This window comes from Armigeres subalbatus, chromosome 2 (assembly GCF_024139115.2).
Source record: "Armigeres subalbatus isolate Guangzhou_Male chromosome 2, GZ_Asu_2, whole genome shotgun sequence".
Lineage (NCBI taxonomy): Eukaryota > Metazoa > Arthropoda > Insecta > Diptera > Culicidae > Armigeres > Armigeres subalbatus.
Genome location: NC_085140.1, coordinates 167919557 through 167944258, shown reverse-complemented (window position 1 = coordinate 167944258; position 24702 = coordinate 167919557). Strand labels below are relative to the sequence as shown.

Below are 24702 nucleotides of genomic sequence, written 5' to 3'. Positions count from 1 at the left end.
CGTTTTCACAAAAAAAAAAACATGAAAAAAACTACGTAGACTTTTGGTATACCCCCCCCCCCGTCCCCCTTCGTAGACTATCGTAGACTTTTTCGAAACCCCTCCCCCCTCTCAAAAGTCTACGTGGTTTATGGACAGCCCCTATCTCTCTAGAATTTCCTTCTTTTTCTTATTGGCATTACATCCCCACACTGGGACAGAGCCGCCTCACAGTTTAGTGTTCATTAAGCACTTCCACAGTTATTAGCTGCGAGGTTTCTAAGCCAAGTTACCATTTTTGCATTCGTATATCATGAGGCTAACACGATGATACTTTTATGTCCAAGGAAGTCGAGACGGTTGTATGACATTCGCCAGAAAGTCGTTTGCCAGAAGACCTTTTGCCAGAATCAATATGCCAGAATGGACTATTCCCCAGAAAGTCGTTTACCAGAATGCACCATTCCCCAGAAAGCCATTCGCCAGAATGTACCATTCCCCAGAATGGACCATTCCCCAGAATTGGTCATCATCTATTTGCCATGCACGCGTTTGCCCAGTATGCGCAATAATTCTTAACGCCATAAACTTTTGGCATAACTATGAACAGCGTTAAAATAGAGGGTCATTTGGCATAAGGGACATTTTTTATAATTTTGCTTTGTTGTTGTCGATTCTATTATTCTATATTCTATTGAAAATACCTAATATGTATATAAGACATATGCATACATAAGCCGAGTATAGCAGCTTGCCTGGATTAAGGCAAAAATGGCGGATGTGATCCTTTCTTTCAAATCGGTGTTTGCCCGGATTAAGGCAATGGTGGATGTGACTCCTTCTTTTAAAATTGGCGCTTGCCCGGATTAACGCAATGGTTGATGTAATTCCTTCTTTAAAAGTAGGCGCTTGCCCGGATTAAGACAATGGTGGATGTGATCCCTTCTTTAAAAGCAGGCGCTTGCTAGGATTAAGGCAACGGTGGATGTGAACCCTTCTTTAAAAATAGGCGATTGTCAGGATTAAAACAATGATGGATATGATCCCTTCTTCAAAAGAAGGCGCTTGTCCGAATAAAGGCAATGGTGAATGTGATAACTTCTTTGAAATTAGGCGCTTGCCCGGATTAAGGCAATGGTTGATGTGAACCCTTCTTTAAATCTTTAAAAATAAGCGTTTGCTAGGATTAAAACAATGGTGCATATGATACCTTCTTTGAAAGTAGGTGCTTGCCCGGATTAAGGCAATGGTGGATGTGAACCCTTCTTTAAAAATAGGTGTTTGCCAAGATTAAGGCAATGGTCGATATGATACCTTCTTCAAAAGAAGGCGCTTTTCCGGATAAGGGTAATTGTGCATCTAATTCATTCTTTAAAAGAAGGCGCATGCTCGGACTAAGGCAATGGTGGATGTGGTCGCTTCTTTAAAAGTAGGCGTTTGCCACAAATGAAGCAATGGTGGATGTGATTCCTTCTTTAAAAGTAGGCGCTTGTCCGAATTAAAGCAAGGGTGGATGTGATCCCTTCTTTGCAAATATTGCAAAAATTTGCGTTTGTCTGAAATGAAGCAATGGTGATTGGTGGATATGATACATTTCTTAAAAAAAAGTGCTTACTCCGATTAAGGCAAGGATAGATGTTATCCCGGTGTCCTCCTTAGCCTAGCGATAAGATGCGCGGCTATAAAGCAAGACCATGCTGAGGGTGACTGGGTTCGATTCCCGGTGCCGGTCTAGGTAATTTTCGGTTTGGAAATTGTCTTGACTTCCCCGAGGCATAATAGTATCATCGTGTTAGCCTCATGATATACGAATGCAACAATGGTAACTTGACTTAGAAACCTCACGGTTAATAACTGTGGAAGTTCTGAATGAACACTAAGCAGCGAGGCGGCTATGTCCCAGTGGGGATGTAATGCCAATGAAAAAGAAGAAGATGTTATCCCTTCTTTAAACGTAGGTGGTTGCCCATGTCCGTTGTTGAATATGAGGCATTCCACGGGGGCATGTCAGTCGATCCTGAGCGACCATTTCGAAAATATTTGAAACTCTGCACAGTTTTTCAATTTCATCTAAATCGTCATTTTTCGATATCAAATCTTCATATTGAGTCACGACTAACTTTTCAAAAGGGTGTATGTGAAAATGGTTCAAAAATATTTAAAAAGCTGCACAGCAAAAACGGAATGTTCGATTGTTATGATTTTTTCAGCAAAGTTAGACAACTAAATGGTGATTCTTAAGAAAATGTGCACAGTAAAAAAAATTTTTGGCTTTTAAAATATCATTTTTGTCACAAAAACTCAAATATCTCAAAACCCTATCTTTTTCGAACGTAATTTTTTAGGAAAACGGTCCATTATATTAGCTATCTACCATAAAAATTTGGTGATGGTAAACTAATAAACAAAAAAGTTATGACATTTCAAACATTTCACAATTTTCACATTTAGTAAAAAAATTTTTTCTGTGTAAGTTATTTCGAGAATTGCAGTTTGATGCAGATTTTATTGTTAAGGGACGTGATTTAAACAAGTTGTTTTCATGATATTTTGATTTAATTATTCATAGCATCTATAAGAAACTTAGACACGATCCAGTGTTGTGATCAAAAGTATTGATAGTGTCATAATTTTCATTGCACGTGACTGGCGAAAAATTATTTTAATAGTGTTGAAACCTGTTGATAATAACGTTGATAGAAACATATCAGAAATGTTATTTTTAAGACAAAAGCTGCAAAATCAAAGATTTATATACACGTGTACGTCTATAGTTTACCTGCAAAAATATACCTCTTAGAGAATAGACTTTATGATCGGGAGGAAACGGGTATCTTCAACAACAACAAATGCATGATAGGTACATACCATGACAATGCTCACGAAAAAGCAAAAAATTACTACTACTAAGGTTGTTAAAGATCTTATAGTAATTTTTCTTCAGTCAAGCAAATGGCACCAAACTAGTCAGTAAAAACTTAAAAGTGATTTTGTTTATTGAAATATTACGAACAACATGAGTAGCCGCTTTCTCAACTGTTGTAGGCCGTTTGATGAAAAAAAGTGTTCAAAAGAGTTACGAAATCTCACCGAAAGCACCATAGATAAACTGAAAGCGACTGGTTATGCTCCAATGTACACATTGAATACAAATTTACGCATTTGCACGTCCTGCCGTCTAAACGTTGACAAAAGAGCAATCTGTATAGGGTAAATCACTACTTGGGCCTATTGACCCGGTTCCCGGCTCACTGCACAGAAAACTAATGATTTATACTGTTTGGAAGCCGTAGGTTTATTATTGATAATTTTTAAAAAGTCTCCCATTTATTTTTCACAATACTCAATATTTTCCAATCACTTGTTTTACTCCTAATTGATCCAATTGTAGAAAATAAAAATGTAGATTTCAAAATTTCGCTCTCCGATGCCACACCACTGAGCCGGAGTGATTCTTTCCACTTTTACAAAACGGTATCATCAAATAAACACCTACCTGAAAATCCTCACAGTGCTCGATACAATCATCGCTTGAAGCTGTTAATCAGCACACCATAATTCTAAACACACGCACTTCAATTATTCTTATTTGTTCGTTTCACTAGAACTTATTTAAACATATTAGAATACATTTTAAAACGTATTCTCAAACCGAACAAAAATTCACCTCGGCCCAAGAACCTCTAGCCACACCGTGCTGCCAAAAAGCCAGGATTATGAAAATGATCCTTCATCTTTAATAGGAAAATTGTCTAATACGTTGACGCTATCATGTTATTTATAATTATCTCTATTTTAAAAGGTGAAAAACATATTGTTTTTAAGTATTTGGAAAAAATTTGAATGAGTAGATATATCTTCTCAACCAAATAAAAATGATTATGAATAATACCATCTGGCATCTTGTTGTCGTGGAACGTGCATATTTTTGTTTACGTCGCATTTTCTACCGTCCCGAGAGAGAATGAGAGTAAAATGTTGAGAGATTGAGTGAAATTTTGCTTAGGCCGGGAACTGGTTTTTTGTATGCCGGAATGGGAATCGCTATGACCGAAATGAGTGCTGCACCTCGTTACTTTAAATGAAATAAAAGCTTTTTTGAACGATATTTAGCACGAATAGCTATTTTTTAAGCAGAAGTGAACCCCAATGCAGTATTATACAGCCCACAAAATTCAGGAAAAGTTGCTTCCTGTCAAAAATATCAATTAAATAAAGCAGTCGTACGCATGTTAGGCCGGGAATGGGGTAAGAAACCCTATCATCGGTTGAGCAGAGCGCAGGAAGTTCGAAAACGACAGCAACTGAGGAATTGCCAGATGTATCGACAACAACTGAGGAATTACCAGAAGTATTAAGTGCTGAGAGCCTTGCCACCGTACCATCAGCGAAATCTGTTTCAACAAATCAATCGGAAGATGAGTGTATCCAAAAGGTCAACATCGAACGCTTTAACGAGGGCATAGCTGGGATAAAAGTGACTCCGATTAAATGGAGTAAGATGGACTACGTTTATTACCCGGAGAAAAATACCGTGAAATAAACGAAGCTGTACGAAGAAACCTCTTCAAATTAGGACCTGATGATGTGGAAAATACAGACTACGATGAGGTAATTATAAATATGAAGGAAAGGTTCTCGAATGCAGCCACGACAAGGAAAGAAAAATTATTGATTTTGTCGATGCTGCCAAGTTCGTGGTCTATTCAGGATGCCATTGATGAGTTCAAAACCAATAGAAATACAGTAAAAGAGGCAAAACAATTGAAGAATAACTGTCTTTCAACCAAAAATACTAGGTCTAGTACTGCATTAACAGATGAGACAAAAGAAATAGTAGTTCAATATTTTGAAGATGATGAAGTAAGTCGAGCTATGCCTGGTCAAAAGATTATGTATCAGTAAAAAGATGGAAAGCGTCAAGCAATCCAAAAACGATTAATGATGACGACTTTGAAAGAAGCGTACACACGCTTCAAGGAAATTCACAATAATAATAAAGTAGGTTTTTCCTCATTTGCAAGCCTTCGGCCAAGGCAATGCAAGCTTCTTTCCAATTCAGGAACACATAATGTGTGTGTGCACAACCCATGAGAATATTAATCTTATTTTACATAGTTTGAAAAGAATCAATTCAACAAAGGATATTAAAATGTTAACTGGTAGTCTTTTGTGTGAAAATACAACATCAAATTGCTATCTACGATCTTGTTCGGATTGTCCAGATTCTTCATCATTGGAAAATACTTTATTCGCTGAGTTTGAAGAAGAATATATTGATCAGTTATCATTTGAGCAATGGGTGACCACGGATAGGTGTGACATAGAAACTATTGTAAAACCTGTAGATGAGTTTGTGTCATATTTTTGCTTGAAATTAGAAAGTTTAATCCCTCACGATTTCATTAAAACAGAACAATCCAGCTTTTTAAAAATACGAAAAATACATTACAAAATGGTGAATTTTTAGTCATTTGTGATTTTTCTGAAAATTACAGCTTTGTATTGCAAGATGAAGTGCAGTCCCATCACTGGAACGTACAACAAGCTACAATTCATCCATTCGTTATTTATTTTAATGGAAGTACGCAAATTGAACACTTAAGTTTTATTATAATTTCCGAAGATTTAAGACACGATTCAGTATCCGTAAACTTGTTCATTGAAAAATGATTAACTTTTTACGCGTTGATAAGCATAAAGAAGTCAAAAGATATATTTCATGTCTGATGGAGCAGCGTCGCAGTACAAAAATCGTAAGAATTTTTCGAGCCTATGTCAATTTAAATCAATGTACGGAATTGATGCAGAATGGCATTTTTTGCTACATCACATGGCAAAGGTCCTTGTGATGCTATTGGAGGAACAATAAAGCGCATGGCCACAAGAGCAAGTTTAGCCAAAGAACGTGAGCATCCAATTAAAACTGCGAAAGAACTTTTGATTGGGCAAATCGTAGAAAAGAAAAGATTTAACCAAATTATCATTTTGTTTTACTACTACTGAAGAGTACGAAATAAAGGCTTCAGAGCTCAGCGAGCAATTTAATAACGCGAAAACGATCCAAGGAACCCAAAAATTTCACTGTTTCATTCCATTGTCGGAAAATAAAATTAAAGCAAACCTATACTCAAACTGTGCTGATAATAATTCAAAAGTGTTCGATATCTTAAAAAATTTGAATAAAAATAAATAAAAAATAAGTATTAATAAACTGTTTTCATAATATCATAACCCATACCAAAATTCAAACCCAAAACTCTTAGTTTCTATAACAACATTGTGTAACTGCCACATTTAATTTAATACTTAGGATAATATTAATTCATTTTTATTTATTTATACATATAATATTTATACATATAATATACATAATATCGATGAATACATAAATATGGAATATCATACAAACAACTTGTTTAACTCACGCAAGGCCCTTAACAATAAAATCAGCATCAAACTGCGATTCTTGAAAAAAATACACGGAAATTTTTTTGTTTACTATATGTGAAAATTGTGAAATGTTTGAAATGTCATAACTTTTTTGTTTATTAGTTTACCATCACCAAATTTTTATGGTAGATAGCTAATATAATGGACCGTTTTCCTAAAAAATTACGTTCGAAAAAGATAGGGTTTTGAGATATTTGAGTTTTTGTGACAAAATGATATTTTTAAAGGCAAAAATTTTTTTTTTTACTGTGCACATTTTCTTAAGAATCACCATTTAGTTGTCTAACTTTGCTGAAAAATCATAACAATCGAACATTCCGTTTTTGCTGTGCAGCTTTTAAATATTTTGAACCATTTTCACATACACCCTTTTGAAAAGTTAGTCGTGACTCAATATGAAGATTTGATATCGAAAATGACGATTTAGATGAAATTGAAAAACTGTGCAAAGTTTCAACTCAATAGAAAATCATGAATTAAAAATTTTCTTAAATTTTGATGCTGTTGCTTGGAATCGCTCATATGTCAATTGTGGATATGATTTCTTTCTTTTAGACATTTTGCTTAGACTTGTAGATATAACTTCTTCAATGGAATTAAATGGCGTCTTGTATGACTTTAAATGATATTATCCAATTGTAGATATGATTTAATTTTTGAAATGAAGTCTGCGTCTGGAATGAGACGAAGAAAAATGATATCCATTCGTTAACAGTTTGTTTGTATTAGACAAATATGTTTTTTTTTTGATAAATAGTATCCACCTTTCTGAAAATTGTTTAATATGTTGAATAATCCCTTTTATGAAAATTAATTATATCGCAAATCCCTTTATTAATAAATAATGCCAAATCCACGTTATGCAAAATTACCTTCTTTATATAATTTTTTTCTATTCCTTAGCCATCAATAATAATTGGAATTTCCAGTTTTACTATTTCTGGGGAATGGTGCATTCTGGCAAATTACATTCTGGCAAATGGTCTATTCTGGGGAATGGCTTTCTGGCATATGGTCCATTCTGGCAAATGGGTGTCATACAATCGTCGAGACAATTTCCAATCCGAAAGTTGCCTAGACCGGTCTTGCTTTGTAGCCGCGCGTCTTACCGCACGGCTAAGGAGGGCCTCTCAATTTCCTTACGGAATTGTTTTAACTCTTTCGGGGTTTCCTTTGAGAATTTTATCGGATATTCGGCGTTGAACTTAATCTGTAGATTAAAAAACACTTTAATAAAACTTAAAAAAAAATCAGATATTACTTCAGAAAATCCATCCAATTTTTTTTTCAAAAATTTCGATTAAAAATTCATTTCAAAATTTCTTTTAAAAATCCTACAAAAATTCATTTCGTAATCTCTTAAGAAATTTCAACTGGCATAATTTCAAAAGAATTCCTGAAATAATTTACAAATGGATTCTTAAGAAAAACAGGAATTATTTAGAAAAAAGTCGAAGTAAATCGTAAAGGATTTTCCGAAAGAATTCCCGAATTAAATTTCGATATAATTTTTAAAGAAATTTCCAAAAAAATTCTAATGAGATTTTCAAAAAATCTCTTGGAGGCATTGGGGGAATTTATGAAAGTTTGAATTTCCTTCAGGAATTCTTTCTGAAATTCCTTTAAAAACATTTTTCGGAGTTTCCTAGATTTTAGATCGTTCTCGAATTTTTGAAGCAATTCCTGGAGAAAATTTTAAAAAAATCAGAAGGAATGGAACTTCCGAAGGAATGGATTGTCCGAAAGAAAAACATTTTCAAAGGAAATCCTCAAGTTTTTTTCAAAGGAATTTATGAGGTTTTTACGAAAAAAAAATGTCTGGAGGATTGCTCGTCGGAATTTTTGGTTTAATTTTTCAGATAACACCTAGATGATAAAAAAGAACAGGAAAAAGCTTTCTGAAAAATATTCTCGAGGTATTCCTGGAGTATAAAAAAAATACCCGAAGATGTTTCTAGGAACATGAATATCAAATGAAGTGTCGACTATGGGGAAGCAATTTCCTATATGGACCCCCAGGGGGTCTACTATAGGGCTAATTTAGTCAGACTTTAAAATGTTAATTTCAACGAATAACGTCGTGCATTTGAGTGTTTTATGTATGTATCGTGAAGAGTAGATGCAGAACTTGTTATTAGATATCAAGCATGAGCATGAGCATGATTGACCGCCCACGGTTGCTACTCAGTTATTGCCAGGCCAGCTGTAATTACACCAGAGAACCAACAGATGAAATTTGAGACTAACATCATCTTCAATGTGTAAGAACTGGTGACCCAAAAATAAGCAATACCAGCGCCGGCCGTGCCCGAATGCAGGTCAATTAAGGAATAGGTAGGAAATTGTTAACGTGATACTCGCTTTGATAGAATCCGACGAGTCATCCAAGATTTCTTTTATGTACAGGTTATCCGACTTCGTCAGTAGATGGGAATAACCAGCGCGGGGGGGAAACATACATTTTCAGTGCAAAACGTAAACAAACGAGCATAAATTCCATACAAAAATCCAAGATGGCTGAGTTGGGGATATTGACAAGTCGGATAACCTGTACATAAAAAAATCTTGGAGTCATCTGCACTTCCACGAGAAATCACTTGGATGTTGGATATATGGGGTAGGGAGTGTGGCAGGGTTCGTTTTGGTAAACGGTCTGCCGTGTATAGCGTGTAGTTTGATTTAAAACAAAACCAATCGAAAAACGCTAAATATTTTAATTATCAGATGCTAACCAAATTTTCACTTTCTGATTAACTTACTCACCTGCACAAAGCAGAACAAAATTTCGGTGACCGGCCGATCGCTTTGCTTTCCGCACAAAGCGTAACTAAATTTCGACGACCGGTCGGTTGCTCTGCTTACTGGAGAATCTGAAACACGAGAAATCACGCACTGAACTGATTAACTTTATTACCGGCCGCGCAATGCAGAATACAATATTTCGGCAGATCGAACGATCGTTCTGCGGTCCGAAACAAGAGAAATCTCGCACTCGCCAGAATTTAGATGACAAGTAGATTACAAGCAGAACTAATATGTTGACTATGGGCAATTTTGGAGATTTGTGGCAATTTGACAGATTTGTTTGTAAATTTATCAGAACATGGTTGAAAGTCCAAAGAATTTGACACGGAATCATTTCCAAAGCATTTATAGTGAAAATATTGGAACAATTTCCCGTAACAATGCGAAAAAAATCCAGTGGAAATTTCTTAGAATTTTCAGAACAAATTCAGAAAAAAAAAATCCAGAGGAAACTTCTAAGAATTCCCAGAGAAAAAAGAATCTTCTGAATTCCGTTTTAAAGTTTTAAAGAATTTCTAGTAGAAATTTAAGACAATTTCCAGTGGAAGTCAGGAAAAACTTCAGTCAACATTTGAACAATTTTCCATCGAATTTATATAGAAAACACCGAAGATTTTCAATTACAAATACAAAAAAAAAACAAATCACAATTCTCATTGGATTTTTTGTTTAGAATATCCAATGTGAAATTCAAATTATTTCCAAAAAAAATCCGTGGAAATTGGACATCCCTTACAATTTCTCATTGAAGATCTGAAAAAATTTCCGTCGAAATGTTGACAAAAATTTTCTTGGATTTCCGAAGAATTTCCAGTGGAAGTTCCTAAAAAGTTTCGTATTTTTTTTCGGGAAATATTTGTTTATTATCTGTATAGGTATATATATATATATATATATATATATATATATATATATATATATATATATATAAATGAAATGGTCTGTGTTCGTATCCGCATAATTCGAAAACGGCTGAATAAATTTTCTTCATTACAGTTTCCTACCATAAACCTAATATAATAATTTATCATGCACAAATCTCGAGTAAAGTTGAGTAAGTCCTGTATGGGGGTTTATTTAAAATCCCGAAGCAACCTGTCCCTACTGCTTCTTTTGATCCTAGTTGCAGTAAGACATTCCCGCCATTGCCAAAATCCGATGTTTCGAAGAAACATCCGGCTAGGAGAATCAAAGAAAGAAAAAAAGTAATTCGCACTTCTAGTAAGAGTATTCCGTCCAAGCGAGGATTGATCTCCTTTAAGGACCTTGTGGACCGTTTTTTGAATTTATTCAATATTCCGAATTCATTGAGGCCTATCATTGACCTTTTTATACCAACAGTGGAAAGTTATCTGAAGCAATTGACTGTTTCATGGCCCCTTCTTGCAGGAATTGTATCTTTCGATGGATAATACGGCAAATACCCAAGATACAATCACTGTGCTGCAGTGGAACTGTCATAGCCTGTAAAATAAATTAGACGTGTTCAAGTTTTTGATTCGCAAACACGATTGCGATATATTTGCACTTTGTGAAACATGGCTTTCTTCTGAAGATGAAATCAACTTCCACGATTTTAATATTATTCGCCAAGATCGGGATGATCATTATGGTGGCGTTCTTTTGGGGATCGAAAAATGCTGCTCCTTCTACAGAACTTCCATTCCGACTGTTCCCGGCTTAGAAATCGTCGCATGCCAAGTAAATGTGAAGAATAAAGATCTTTGCATAACTTCAGTGTACATTCCTCCAAATGCCTCTATTAATCGTCGACATTTTTGGAGCGCAGTCTCCCTCCTATCATCTCCAGTATTGATATTGGGTGATATGAACGCACATGGTATTGGATGGGGCGAAACGTATGACGATTATAGAGCGCCTATTTTCTATGATTTGTGTGACGATTTCAATTTGAATATTTTGAACACTGGTGAAGTAACTCGAATAGGACCAAATGGTCAACAAATCCGTATTGATCTGTCTTTATGTTCAAATTCACTATCATTAGATTGCACGTGGAAAGTAATTCAAGATCCCCATGGTAGTGACCATATGCCGATAGTCACCACAATTAAGAGTGGCTATCAAAAATCTGAGCCAGTTAATGTTCCTTTCGATCTCACGAAGAACATTGACTGGCAAAAATTTGCATCGGCGGTAAAAATTGGTATTGACTCAACTGATACTCTTCCACCTTTGGATGAATATCGATTCCTTATTGAGTTGATTCAAAAAAGCGCACTAGAAGCTCAGAAACGACGCGTTCCAAGTACATCTGTCATCAGAAGACCAGCCACTCCTGGATGGGATGATGAATGTACTAAGTTGTATTCTGAGAAATCTGATGCCTTCAAGGCCTTCAGTAAACACGGAAAGTCCGAGCTTTTTGAAGAGTATTTGAGGCTCAAAAGAAAACTCAAAAATCTTCTCACGGCAAATAAACGTAGCTACTGGCGACGTTTTGTCGAGGGACTATCACGAGAAACCTCAATGACAGCACTATGGAAAACGACTCGCAACATGCGGAACCGCATTTCCACCAATGAGAGTGAAGAATACTCCAATCGATGGATATTCAACTTAGCATAAAAGGTCTGCCCAGATTCCGTACTAGCAGAATCACTATTTCGAGAATCAGTCACTGATCCCGGTTCTTTGGGTGGACCATTCACAATGCTGGAACTTTCTATGTCTCTTCTTTCATCGAATAACTCTGCTCCGGGATGCGATAACATCAAATTCAATCTTCTTAAAAACCTCCCAGATATCGCAAAAAGACGATTACTTGACCTGTACAACTGTTTCATGGAGTACAACATTGTGCCACCTGAATGGCGAAAGGTAAAAGTAATAGCTATTCAAAAGCCTGGGAAACCAGCGTCTAATCATAATTCATACCGACCGATTGCCATGCTATCATGCATGAGAAAGTTATTGGAAAAAATGATCCTTTCAAGAGTCAACCATTGGGTCGAACAAAATGCATTACTCTCAAATACTCAGTTTGGTTTTCGAAAAGGTAAAGGAATAAACGATTGTCTAGCGTTGCTCTCTTCAGATATTCAGATGGCCTTTGCGCACAAGGAGCAATTGGCTTCAGTATTCTTGGATATTAAGGGCGCTTTTGATTCAGTTTCCATAGAAGTACTGTCAGACAATCTGCACAGTTGTGGATTACCCGTTATTTTGAATAATTTTTTGTACAATTTGTTGTCAGAAAATCATACGAACTTCCCACTCGGCACTCTGACAGAAATAGCTACATGGGCCAAGGATCATGTTTAAGTCCCTTGCTTTATAATTTATGTGTTAAAGATATTGATAATTGTTTGGAAGGACAATGCACGCTCAGACAACTTGCAGATGATGCCGTGTTCTCTCTAAGAGGTCCATGTGCAGCTGTCTTGCAAGGACCATTGCAAAGTACCCTAGATAATCTGACTGTTTGGGCCAGACATTTAGGGATCGAGTTTTCACCGCAAAAAACTCAGTTGGTTGTGTTTACTAGGAAGCGGTACCCAGCTCAACTGAAACTAAAACTGTTGAATGATGACATCAACCAATCTTTATCTTCTAAATACCTTGGGGTCGTGTTTGATTCTAAATGTACTTGGAAACTCCATTTTGAGTATTTGATACAAAAATGCCGGAAAAGGATCCATTTTCTACGTTCTATCTCCGGATCATGGTGGGGCGCTCACCCGGAAGTCCTCATCAAACTCTATAGAACGACTATTCTCTCTGTTTTAGAGTATGGCTCTTTCTGCTTCCTCTCAGCAGCTGATTGCCACCTGATCAAATTGGAACGGATTCAGTATCGTTGTTTGCGTATTGCCCTTGGCTGTATGCATTCAACGCATAACATGAGCCTGGAGGTGCTTGCCGGAGTCACTCCTTTAAAGCACCGTTACTGGGAGCTCTCACTCAGAATACTCATCAAATGTGAAACAAGTAACGCATTTGTCTTAGCTAACTTCGATAAAATGTTTGAACTGTCTTGTCGTTCAAGATTCCTTAGCCTTAGAGTCTATCTCAACTACATTTCATCAGATCTTTGTCTTCCGTGATAAGAAAATTATTTTGAGCTTTTTAGTGGAATGTTTTCACCTGTCACCTGTCATTATGACAGGTTTGTCTTCCGTGTTATAATCCACCTCGAATTCACTACACCAACGACAGTTCCTCAATTGAATACGATCTGTCCATGAAACACGCTATTCAAGGAATACCAGATCATCTTCGACGAATATCTATTCCCTCCCTTTTTTCAGAAAAATATGAACATGTCAATTACAACAACAGATATTTCACTGATGGTTCTCGCATTAACGGATCCACTGGCTTCGGTGTTTTCAATGTAACTTCAACCACCTTCCGAAAACTTCAGGAACCGTGTTCGGTTTATGTTGCTGAGCTGGCAGCAATTAACTTCGCTTTGGGGATAATTTCCAATCAACCCGTAGACCATTATTTCATCTTCTCGGATAGTCTTAGTTCTATCGAGGCACTCCGGTCGATGAAACCTGTTACACGCATCTTACTTTCTTACAAACATAAGAGAGCAGATGCGTGTTTTGGTCGAAAGATCATTCAAGATTACCTTTGTTTGGGTCCCATCTCACTGCTCAATCTACGGCAATGAGAAGGCAGACTCGCTGGCAAAGGTGGGCGCACAGGAAGGTGAAGTTTATGATAGACAATACTCGAGCAACGAGTTTTTCCCATTAGTCCGTCAGAGTACTCTTCAAAGTTGGCAAAGAAATTGGACACACAACGAACTTGGACGGTGGCTATTTTCCATAGTTCCAAAAGTTTCTGGGCGAGCGTGGTTCAGAGGTGAGGACTTAAGTCGAGGCTTCATTCGCGTGATGTCGAGACTTATATCTAATCACTATTCACTAAACGCACATCTGTACAGAATAAACCTTGTCGATAGCAACTTGTGTAGGTGCGGAGCCGATTATGATGACATCGATCACGTAGTTTGGTCCTGCTCGGAAAATGACGCCTCCAGAGAGCTATTATTGGATACCTGTGCACAACGATTCAAGACCCCTCGCCATCGGCTAAAACCGTTTAGCTCATCCCTGAAATCAACCGGGCGAATGATAAACTGACAACGTCAAGAGTAAACGTCACGGGAAATGATTGGCAGAAATAGCTATCCAATACGAAGAATAATAGTCAAGAGAGAAGATTAGATTCGCTAAACCTAAAACAATTATTCTAAAGTTAAAGTTATCCTAAAATCTTATATTCTAAAGTGGTAAACTAGAATTTGTTCCTAATATTACAAGTAAGTACTTTGATGCTTAAAATTATGAATTTGATCTGAATAGGGACATTCACAACCACGAATTACCTTTGTTACAAGTAGACGGACAGTTAACGTAGAAGACAACAAATGTAAGTTAGCTTAAAATTAATCATGCAAAAAGAAATTACAATAAATAACAATTTCAGCTTAAAGCCTACTCAAAGCAATAACGAGTTTGCTGGTTAAGAGTCCGAAACGTGACCGTCTTCGTAACAAAATCTTTAAGATTTGTTTGTATCGTTCGGCGTGGAAAACATAACCATGTCTAGTGGTGATCCAGCGGCCGCCGACACACACGATCGTTCTGATGGACAAAATCAATGCATCGTGTGTAACGAACCAAACCATGCAGATCGCAAGATGGTCCAGTGCGACGGATGCAATCGCTGGTTCCACTTCAGATGCGTCTGCGTGAACGACAGCATCGAAGATGAGGACCGAAGCTTTAGATGCACAGCGTGTGTTGTTGCCGATCCTCCAGCCTCTACAGTATCGACTACAGTATGTGGGAAGCACACATACAGTTGAAAGTGGAACGGCCAGCCGAGGAGAAGCGGCTACAGGAGAAGTTGCAGGCAGAGCGAGGAAAGCAGGAACAAGCTTTTCAAGAGATGACGTTGCGTTTGGAACCAGAACGAAGAGACATGGCCATCGGGGAGATGTTTGCCTTGGACAAGGAATACATCCAACGAAAGTACGACCTGCTTCATACCCAATCGGATGACGATGGAGATGCAGTTAGTGTTCGTAGCCGTTGTAACCGTGGAGCGGAGAAAGTTGAGGATTGGATCACCCGTAACCCGGCTGTGACCATGAGTGCCAATTCTGGAAACAAACCCACTGGACTCACATCGCAGCTGAAACCAATCACGAGTTCTGCCCCAGGAACGGCAACAGCAACTATTGAAGAAGTAGGCCAAGTGAATCCACATTCAGCTTCTGCGGTCACTTCGAGTATGTTAGCTACTCTTTCGTTGCCATTATCCCATTCTGCAAACGCCTCGATCTCGCATCCTACTACACAACGACCACCTATAGCACAGAGTACCATGCAAGGGAACAATGTGATGCCAATAGTCACAACGGTGGCGAGCGTGCAACAGTTTCCTAAACCCTCTGCGTCGGTCGATGCACACAATATGTTTGTGATTTCACCAACAACAGCGTCGATGGTTTCGTTTTCGTTGCCGTCACTGACCACTACACAGCCGGTCAGTTTCATGCCATCATACGGGAACTCATTTCTGCCACAGTCGTCGTTAGCAACCTACACACCACAAGCGCAAGGTATATCATCGGTAACATCAACATCGTCGTGCCGGCCCATCGTATCGCACACTGCCGCACCGTCTTGTTTACCAGCGAGTGGTATATCATCGATGTGGCAACCACCAACACACCACTCAACACCAACGAGTTCGTCTAGCGGTCGACGTCCAGCTGAGGTACAATACGCAAACACACAACCGATGTGCTCTCAGGTAAATGCTACTTCAATTTCGACCCGTATGACCAGTATGAATCTTGGTGGAAAGAGAATGTTTCATCTGCCAGTCAGCATGTACAAGCTCCAATGGGGGTAGGTAGTGGTTATGGGATTGCTAATTTGCCAAATATGTACCGAAACTATGTTCAAAATCAATGGTTAGTTGGAGATAATCAGATTCCCCAAATGCAAGATAATATAGCTAGTTATTTGCCAATGTCATCTTCGGGTGGGTACATAGGACAGTCAGGGAATCAGGTGCCAATTATTCCGAATACAATTCCCCAATTTTATCAAATTCCACCGTCAATAAGTGGTGTTCAATCGAATGCGTACGCGCCTGCAGTGTCGTTTACGTCCGCGCACCCGGACTTACAACTGGGTCCAAATGCTCAGCAGCTTGCAGCTCGTCATGTGGTCCCAAAAGAGCTTCCAGTGTTCGGAGGCAATCCTGCGGAATGGCCCCTGTTTTGGAGTAGCTACAATACTTCAACGCAGATGTGCGGGTACACCGAAGCAGAAAATCTCCTCCGTTTGCAACGCAGTTTGAAAGGTGAAGCAAGAAAAGCAGTGAACAGCTTTTTGCTACACCCTTCGAACGTGGGTGATATTATGTCGACACTAAGCACATTGTATGGCCGTCCTGATATCATCATTAACACGCTGTTAAACGATGTCAGGAGTACCCCAACGCCGAAACCAGAAAAACTTGATTCTCTGGTAAACTTTGGTTTGGTAGTTCGCAATCTCTGTGCACATCTAGTGTCAACTGGGCAGCAAATGCATTTGGCCAACCCGATTCTGCTCCAAGAGCTGGTCGACAAACTGCCGGCCAATATCAAATTGGGGTGGGCGATGCATAAGCAGTCAATAGCGGTAGCAGATCTTCGAGCGTTTGCAAATTACATGAACGTCATCATCAGTGCAGCTAGCAGTGTATCGAGTGGGGTTACAGAAAGTACCAAGGCGGACCGACAGAAAGGGAAGGCGTTCGTCAATTCCGTTCGTTCGAATCTTGTGGTCGGAATGATCAACGTCATCCCGAAAAGGTCACTGGTAGGGGTAAAAGTGTGATGGATTCAAAGTCAACGGATCCTCCTAAAGTGCGCCCCTGTGCAGTGTGTCAAGTACATGGGCACAAACCAAAAGAATGTCCGATCTTCAAGGCGAAAACACTTGGTGAACGCTGGAAGGCCGTGCAAGATGCACATCTGTGCAAACGTTGTCTATACCCTCATGGAAAGTGGCCATGCAAGGCTGCTGGTTGTGGGACAAATGGATGCCAACAAAATCACCACAAATACCTCCATCCTGGCAATCCAAACGTCGGAAATGGCTCGAGTGAGAATGTATCAAATTCGACTACAGGGGTAGTAACGGTGCATCAACATATGCAGCACAGAGTCCTGTTTCGCGTCATTCCGGTCAGTCTTCACGCCAATGGGAAATCGGTGCATACCTTTGCCTTCTTGGATGGCGGTTCGGATTCAACGTTATTAGAAGACTCCATTGCCAAGAAACTTGGGGTCACTGGAGCTGTGTTTCCTCTCTGTATGCAGTGGACTAATGGTGTGAGGCGTACTGAAGAAGAATCAAGAAGAGTGATGCTGGAGATTTCCGGTAACAACGGCAATCGTTTTATGATGAAAGATGTCCACACTGTCTCTAGTTTAGATCTGCCACGACAAACAATTGACTTCGAAGAACTTCAAACAAAATTCCCTTATTTGAAAGGACTCCCAATCGCAAGTTATGATGATGCTACTCCGGGAATATTAATTGGACTGGACAACACCAAGCTGAAGACGACGTTGAAGCTTCGTGAAGGAAGCGGAAGTCAACCTGTGGCGGCGAAAACTCGTCTAGGATGGCTGCTGTACGGAAGGTCTGGAGAATCGGATTTAAAACTGGTCCACCGAGTACTGCACGCATGCAATCGGTCAACGAATGAAGACCTTCAGGAGCTCCTCAAATCCTTTTCCACTGTCGAAGGTTTTGGAGTAGGATCAAACGAAATGGTGGAATCACCTAGTGAAAACTGGCACCGGAAAAATATTGGAGGATACAACTCTTCGGGCCGAGTCGGAAAAGTTTCTAGCTAGGCTGTTGTGGAGGTAAGACTTGGTGGACCCTAGCAGCACACATGTTCCACATGGGTTACTGCAACTCATATGTGACCAGATTTAGTCACAATCAAGTTGCTGCAACCATTTTTGCCTGACTTGTGCTGCTCGGGGAGTTTCCGGACAGCAAACCAATGGCGGAGCGGAGGTTGCAGTGCCTTGAAAGACGACTATCAAAGGACCCAACGTTGTACGACAAGGTGAGGGAACAAATTGATGACTATCTGTCCAAGGGTTACACCCATAAAGCAACAGAACGGGAGTTGAAAGATACCGTGCAAAATCAGACATGGTATCTACCATTGGGTGTAGTAGTAAACCCTAAAAAGCCGGAAAAGGTTCGAGTTGTCTGGGACGCTGCAGCAACGGTAAAAGGAGTTTCGCTGAATTCCGTTCTGCTGAAAGGGCCGGATTTTCTACAGTCCTTACCAACGGTACTTTGTCGATTTAGACAGAGGGAGGTGGCCATCAATGCGGATATCAAGGAGATGTTCCACCAAGTGATTATCAGACCGGAGGATCGTCAGGCACAACGATTTCTGTGGCGGAAAAATCCGTCGGAGCAAACGGAAGTGTTTGTTATGGACGTCGCCATATTTGGAGCTACGTGCTCCCCAAGTTCTGCGCAGTTTGCGAAGAATAGAAATGCAGTTGAATTGTCCAGAGAGTTTCCTCGAGCTGCAACCGCGGTTTTGGAGAACCACTATGTGGACGACTATCTCGATAGTGTCGATAGCGTCTACGAAGCAGTGGAGCTTGCAAGAGAAGTCAAAACGTTACATCAACACGCCGGATTTGAACTCCGACACTGGTTGTCCAATAGTGTGGATGTGTTGAAGCAAATCGGAGAAAAACCGTCAGAAACTCCGAAAAATTTCGTGATGGGCAAGAACGTTGGGACTGAGAGAGTATTGGGGTTGAGTTGGTTGCCGCACGAAGACATCTTTACGTTCGCAATACAGTTCCGCGAAAATCTGAAGAGGTTGCTGGACGGGAATACGTATCCCACCAAAAGAGAGTTGTTGAGCCTGGTTATGAGTATTTTCGACCCTCTTGGATTGGTAGCTAACTTTGTGATACACGGAAAAATTCTTGTTCAAGAAGTTTGGATCCGGCAGCACTTGGGACGACAAAATTCCAGAGTTACTGTTTGCGTCGTGGAGTCGTTGGGTACGGGCACTACACAGCCTGGAGCAAGTACGAATACAAAGATGTTATTTTCCCGGATATGGTCCAGAAGCCTTGAAAACACTAGAATTGCACGTTTTTGTAGATGCAAGTATGGCTGCTTACGCTGCAGCTGCTTATTTTCGGATTGTGGACCGTGGAACCGTTCGGTGTACTCTTGTAGCGTCCAAAACCAAAGTGGCGCCCCTTAAGCAACTGTCAGTGCCAAGGCTTGAGCTCCAAGCAGCTGTAATCGGTACAAGGTTGATGAAGACAATTGCGTCAAGTCATACCCTGCGGATAAAAAGGAAAATACTGTGGACTGATTCTAACACCGTGTTAGCCTGGCTCAGAGCGGATCAACGAAGGTTCCACCAGTTTGTGGCGTTCAGGGTAGGAGAGATTTTGGAATCCACCGACGTAAACGATTGGAGGAAAGTACCCTCAAAATGGAATGTTTCCGACGAAGCAACAAAATGGGGTAATGGTCCAGATGCCTCGGAAGAATCCCGGTGGCTTCGTGGACCATCGTTTCTCTACCAAGATGAAGCAGAATGGCCAGGTCATAAGGAAGAAGAATGGAGCACAGCAGAAGAAATGCGGAATATAATAACGATCCATCGATGCAGCGTAACCGGAACGGTGCAGTTTGAGCGCTTTTCCAAATGGGAACGATTGTTGCAAGCCATGGGATATGTTCGACGATTCCTAAATAACTGTCTTGGAAAGAGAAACAACTTGCCGTGCCTGACTTCAAAGAATCTTTGCAGTAAAGAGTTGCAGGAAGCAGAGATTATGGTGTTGAAATTGGTTCAACTTGAGGTCTACCCGCAAGAATTTGCTGTGCTTGAAGCGCTGCAGAAAGATTCGTCGCATCATCCGAAACAAATCGAGAAGAAAAGCCGTATCTACAAGTTGAATCCTTTCATCGGAGCAGATGGATTGATCCGCAAGGACGGGCGAATTGGTGCAGCTCCCGCAGTAGCAGATGACGCAAAATTTCCGGTGATACTACCGAAAGACCACTACGTAACAATGCTGATTATCGACGGATATCACCGAAAGTTGGCACACGCAAACAATGAAACCATCGTGAATGAGCTCAGGCAACGATTCCATGTGTCGGAGATAAGAGTAGCTGTGGGGAAAGTAGCGAAGTCCTGTACATTGTGTAAGGTACGCAAAGCAGTTCCACGACCACCTCGGATGAGCCCTCTCCCGGAAGCACGTTTAACTCCCTATATCAGGGCGTTCACTTTTACCGGGTTGGACTACTTCGGTCCCGTAACTGTACGAGTAGGGCGCACGAACGTGAAGAGATGGGCAGCATTATTTACCTGCCTCACAACAAGGGCAATTCACCTTGAGGTAGCCTTTACGTTGTCGACCGAATCATGCAAACTTGCCATTCGTCGGTTTATAGCTCGCCGTGGTGCACCGTTGGAGATATACTCTGATCAAGGACTAAATTTCCAAGGAGCAAGGAAGGAGTTGCGCGAAGAAATTCGAAAGCTGAATCAAGAGTTGGCTTCAACCTTCACAAACGCAGCCACACAGTGGAAGATGAATCCGCCTTATGCTCCTCATATGGGAGGTATATGGGAGCGGTTAGTACGCTCAGTGAAACTGGCATTGGCAGCCATGGAGACATCGAGAAACCCTGATGATGAAACCTTTCAAACCGCATTGACAGAAGCTGAATCCATCGTAAACACACGGCCGCTTACATATCTACCCTTGGATTCCGCAGAGAGTGAAGCGCTGACACCTAATCATTTCCTGCTTCTTAGCTCGAATGGAGTATGCCAGCCAGTCGCTAATCCGGTCGACGTGAAGTCCACGCTTCGTGCCAACTGGAACCATGTGCGCGTAATGCTGGACCGTTTTGGACAAGATGGGTTACCGAGTATCTACCGGTCATTGCAAGGCAGTCGAAGTGGTTCGGGAAACTAAGCCCGTACGAGTGGGAGATTTGGTGATAGTGGTGGATGAGGCAAGAAGGAACAGCTGGGAACGAGGAGAAGTTGTGAAGGTGAACCTTGGAAAAGAGGGGCGCATACGGAGCGCGGATGTGAAATCGAAGGCAGGCGTATTTCTTCGTCCTGTAACTAAGCTGGCGGTCTTGGACGTGCTAGATGGAGATTGTATGGCTGAAGACAGAACTTCAAGCAATACGGGTCCGGGTATGTGCGCAACGATTCAAGACCCCTCGCCATCGGCTAAAACCGTTTAGCTCATCCCTGAAATCAACCAAGCGAATGATAAACTGACAACGTCAAGAGTAAACGTCACGGGAAATGATTGGCAGAAATAGCTATCCAATACGAAGAATAATAGTCAAGAGAGAAGATTCGATTCGCTAAACCTAAAACAATTATTCTAAAGTTAAAGTTATCCTAAAATCTTATATTCTAAAGTGGTAAACTAGAATTTGTTCCTAATATTACAAGTAAGTACTTTGATGCTTAAAATTATGAATTTGATCTTAATTGTAATACTTAACATTCACAACCACGAATTACCTTTGTTACAAGTAGACGGACAGTTAACGTAGAAGACAACAAATGTAAGTTAGCTTAAAATTAATCATGCAAAAAGAAATTACAATAAATAACAATTTCAGCTTAAAGCCTACTCAAAGCAATAACGAGTTTGCTGGTTAAGAGTCCGAAACGTGACCGTCTTCGTAACAATACCCTTGTGGCCCGAGGTAAACAACCCTTCAGGGAAGTTCGAGGTGTTTTGGGAGATCGTGATGTTGTCTATATGCAGGCCATTTATAGTTTTCTTTTTGCTTCTGACATCAAAATCTAATATTTTGTTTTTTTTTTCTTTCTTTAAAGTTTTTTTTTTGTTCTGTCTCTGCCTTTTTGTTTCGTAGAGCTCCATAGCTCTTGCCATCCGGAAGATGATCCCAGTCGAATCATTCCTCGAGCACGACGACATGCCACATCGTCACTGACGCCAAATGCCCGGATGAAAAGCTGAAATTTCCTGATCCCAAATCCTAAGCCCCGTTCATCCTTGAACATTGTAAACTAACCTCGAGTCACCACGAGTACGCTGGCTTCTAACCCCCCCCCCCCTTTTACTAACCGTATAATAAAATGATATTGATTGTATATATCACAAAGAACAATGGCTCCGTAAAGTGTTATACACACCTGAGCCTACCAAATAAACGAAATTGGAAAAAAAAAGTTGAGTAAACCGTGAAAAAAACTAAAATTAATATTTTTCTGGAAATCTCGCATGGGTAGTTCCTTAGTACTTGAACATCAATTAAAAGAGAATCAGAAAACTATCTGATTATGAGTTAAAAATAGAGACTGTTTACTTGATTTTATACATTTTAAACTTATTTCTTTTGTTTTTTTTTGTGTGCTTATTCGTTTGCCAACAAAATAATGTGTTGTAATTAAGAATCGAATTTGAACCAATTGGACCGGTCGAAACATCAAAAACTGAAAAGCGATAAAATAAGTTTTTTTGCTTTGGAAAATTATTAATAAATGACGGCAATGTCACAGTGGTGAATGAAGAAGAAAAGCGTATAGGCGTGACCGCGTGTACGATGTTCTTGCAGGATCACCACAGCTTGTCGAAATTTTTCTTCCTAAAGAGGGCCAACGTATAACGAAGGCACGGGTTTAGGCAAAGATCATAACGGGATAAATTGGTACATTTTGATTCTCGTCGTTGTTGTTCTTATTCTATTCTCCAAAATTTGCTGGAATTGGGCGCATACAATATATACAAGCATTGACGATCAAATGTGGATTATGATATTGACAACATGGGCGTCGATTGAGTAACGTCTCGAAAACAATTGCTTATTATTTTGTTCAAGTACCTATTTAGAAAAAATACATAAATTGAAAAGATTTATTTTAGCGGGTGTTCTGATTTTCCACCTAATAGACATGACGCCGGAGTAGCGAATCCCTATCCTAAGCACACCACCATCAACGGGTGCTTCTCGGTCTATTGGGAAACACAATACCGGGTCGGCTAGTCGCAGTCCAACTGGCTTTTCTGAATTCGCCTTTGTTCTGCGCTTTGCTTGATGTATTCTATACTATTTCATTTGTTCTTTCCTCCCGACGGAACCCCTGAGGTGTCAACCGACGGATTATTCGCATAATCAGACCGACTGATGCGGATCTAGGGGAAAATGATATAAAACGTCGTAGCGGCCGCCGCGATGCAGGTGGTCCAATATCCAATGAAATCATTTTTTGTTAAGAAAGTTGATTAACTGATCAAGGAAAGACAAGTCAGTGAGTCGTATATTGCAATCCTGGAAGTCCAGCGCCATAACCGTATACTTTCTGATAATTCTAGAGAACAGATTTTCTTCGTTTCCTTACTGGGGAATAACAAGAAACTGGAAATCTTGTAATACCGGGCGTGAAAACAGGAAAGGTATATCCGTCTGAATTCTATTTCCCATCATATGCTGGAAGCCCACTGACGGCAGCATATTGGACCATTGTCCCTATAGCGAAGACCTGTGTCGATTGAATAGTAGGGGCTCGGAAAAGGACTCACTGCAGTCGAACGGACGAGCGAGGGTCGTAGTGATTTTCCTCCCATCATCCGTTTTCGTCCTCGCAAGCGCGTGCGTTGCCAGTTCAACATGGGTTTTGTACCGACAGAAACTGCATTACTGACTGCCTCCAGGGTTCTGTTTGTTTGCTCCTATAATTGTGATGAATTGGAATAGTGCACTGGACAGGATTGCGCGGATCCGTTTGAATGGTACATTGTTGTTGTGACGGATGGCTAAGGTTCGACTTACGCACGGCATGCCCGGAATGGGGTAGCAGCGAGAGTAGTTTAAAGGGACAAAGGTACAGCAATCGGTACATGAGTGGCAGTGTTTCCAGAATAGCAGTACAGAAAATCTGGGGGAAATCCGTTTATTGAAGTACATTTTTCAATTTAATTTGAAACGATATACGCAGTTTTGAATTCTGGCATTACTGTATCGTCCCCTCTGTGTAACTGGCTTCAACAGCAACATTCGTTTTTTCACTAACAATGTTGCTCTTCAATGTAGTGTGTAAACAGATAAAATCCAATGAATTTTTGATTTGCTGATTACGCTTGTTCTGGGATCCGTCAATGGTGATGCTTCGGTGGATTTTAAAAGTTCATAGATTACATTTTCAATTGTTTACTTTTCTAAATATTTGACTACTGGTTTATTCCCAGGTTAGACGGATGCACTTCATTCGATGGAAATGTTTTGTTGATTGGACAGAACTAATCGTACTGGAACGAATTGCGATTTCATGGATATTTCGGATGGTCGGCCAACTTATTTGCGCCTAAGGGTGGTTTCGGGTGAACATAATCACAATTATTAA

General features: G+C 40.0%; 1 protein-coding gene across 1 annotated transcript; it reads left to right on the top strand.

Moving 5' to 3' along the window:
* Positions 1–18297: 18297 nt before the first annotated feature.
* LOC134209365 (uncharacterized) lies at positions 18298–21283 on the top strand. Its single transcript, XM_062685352.1, has 2 exons — positions 18298–19360; positions 19515–21283. The coding sequence occupies exons 1-2, from the start codon at positions 18298–18300 to the stop codon at positions 21281–21283; spliced, it is 2832 nt and encodes a 943-aa protein (XP_062541336.1).
* The last annotated feature ends 3419 nt before the right edge of the window (positions 21284–24702 follow it).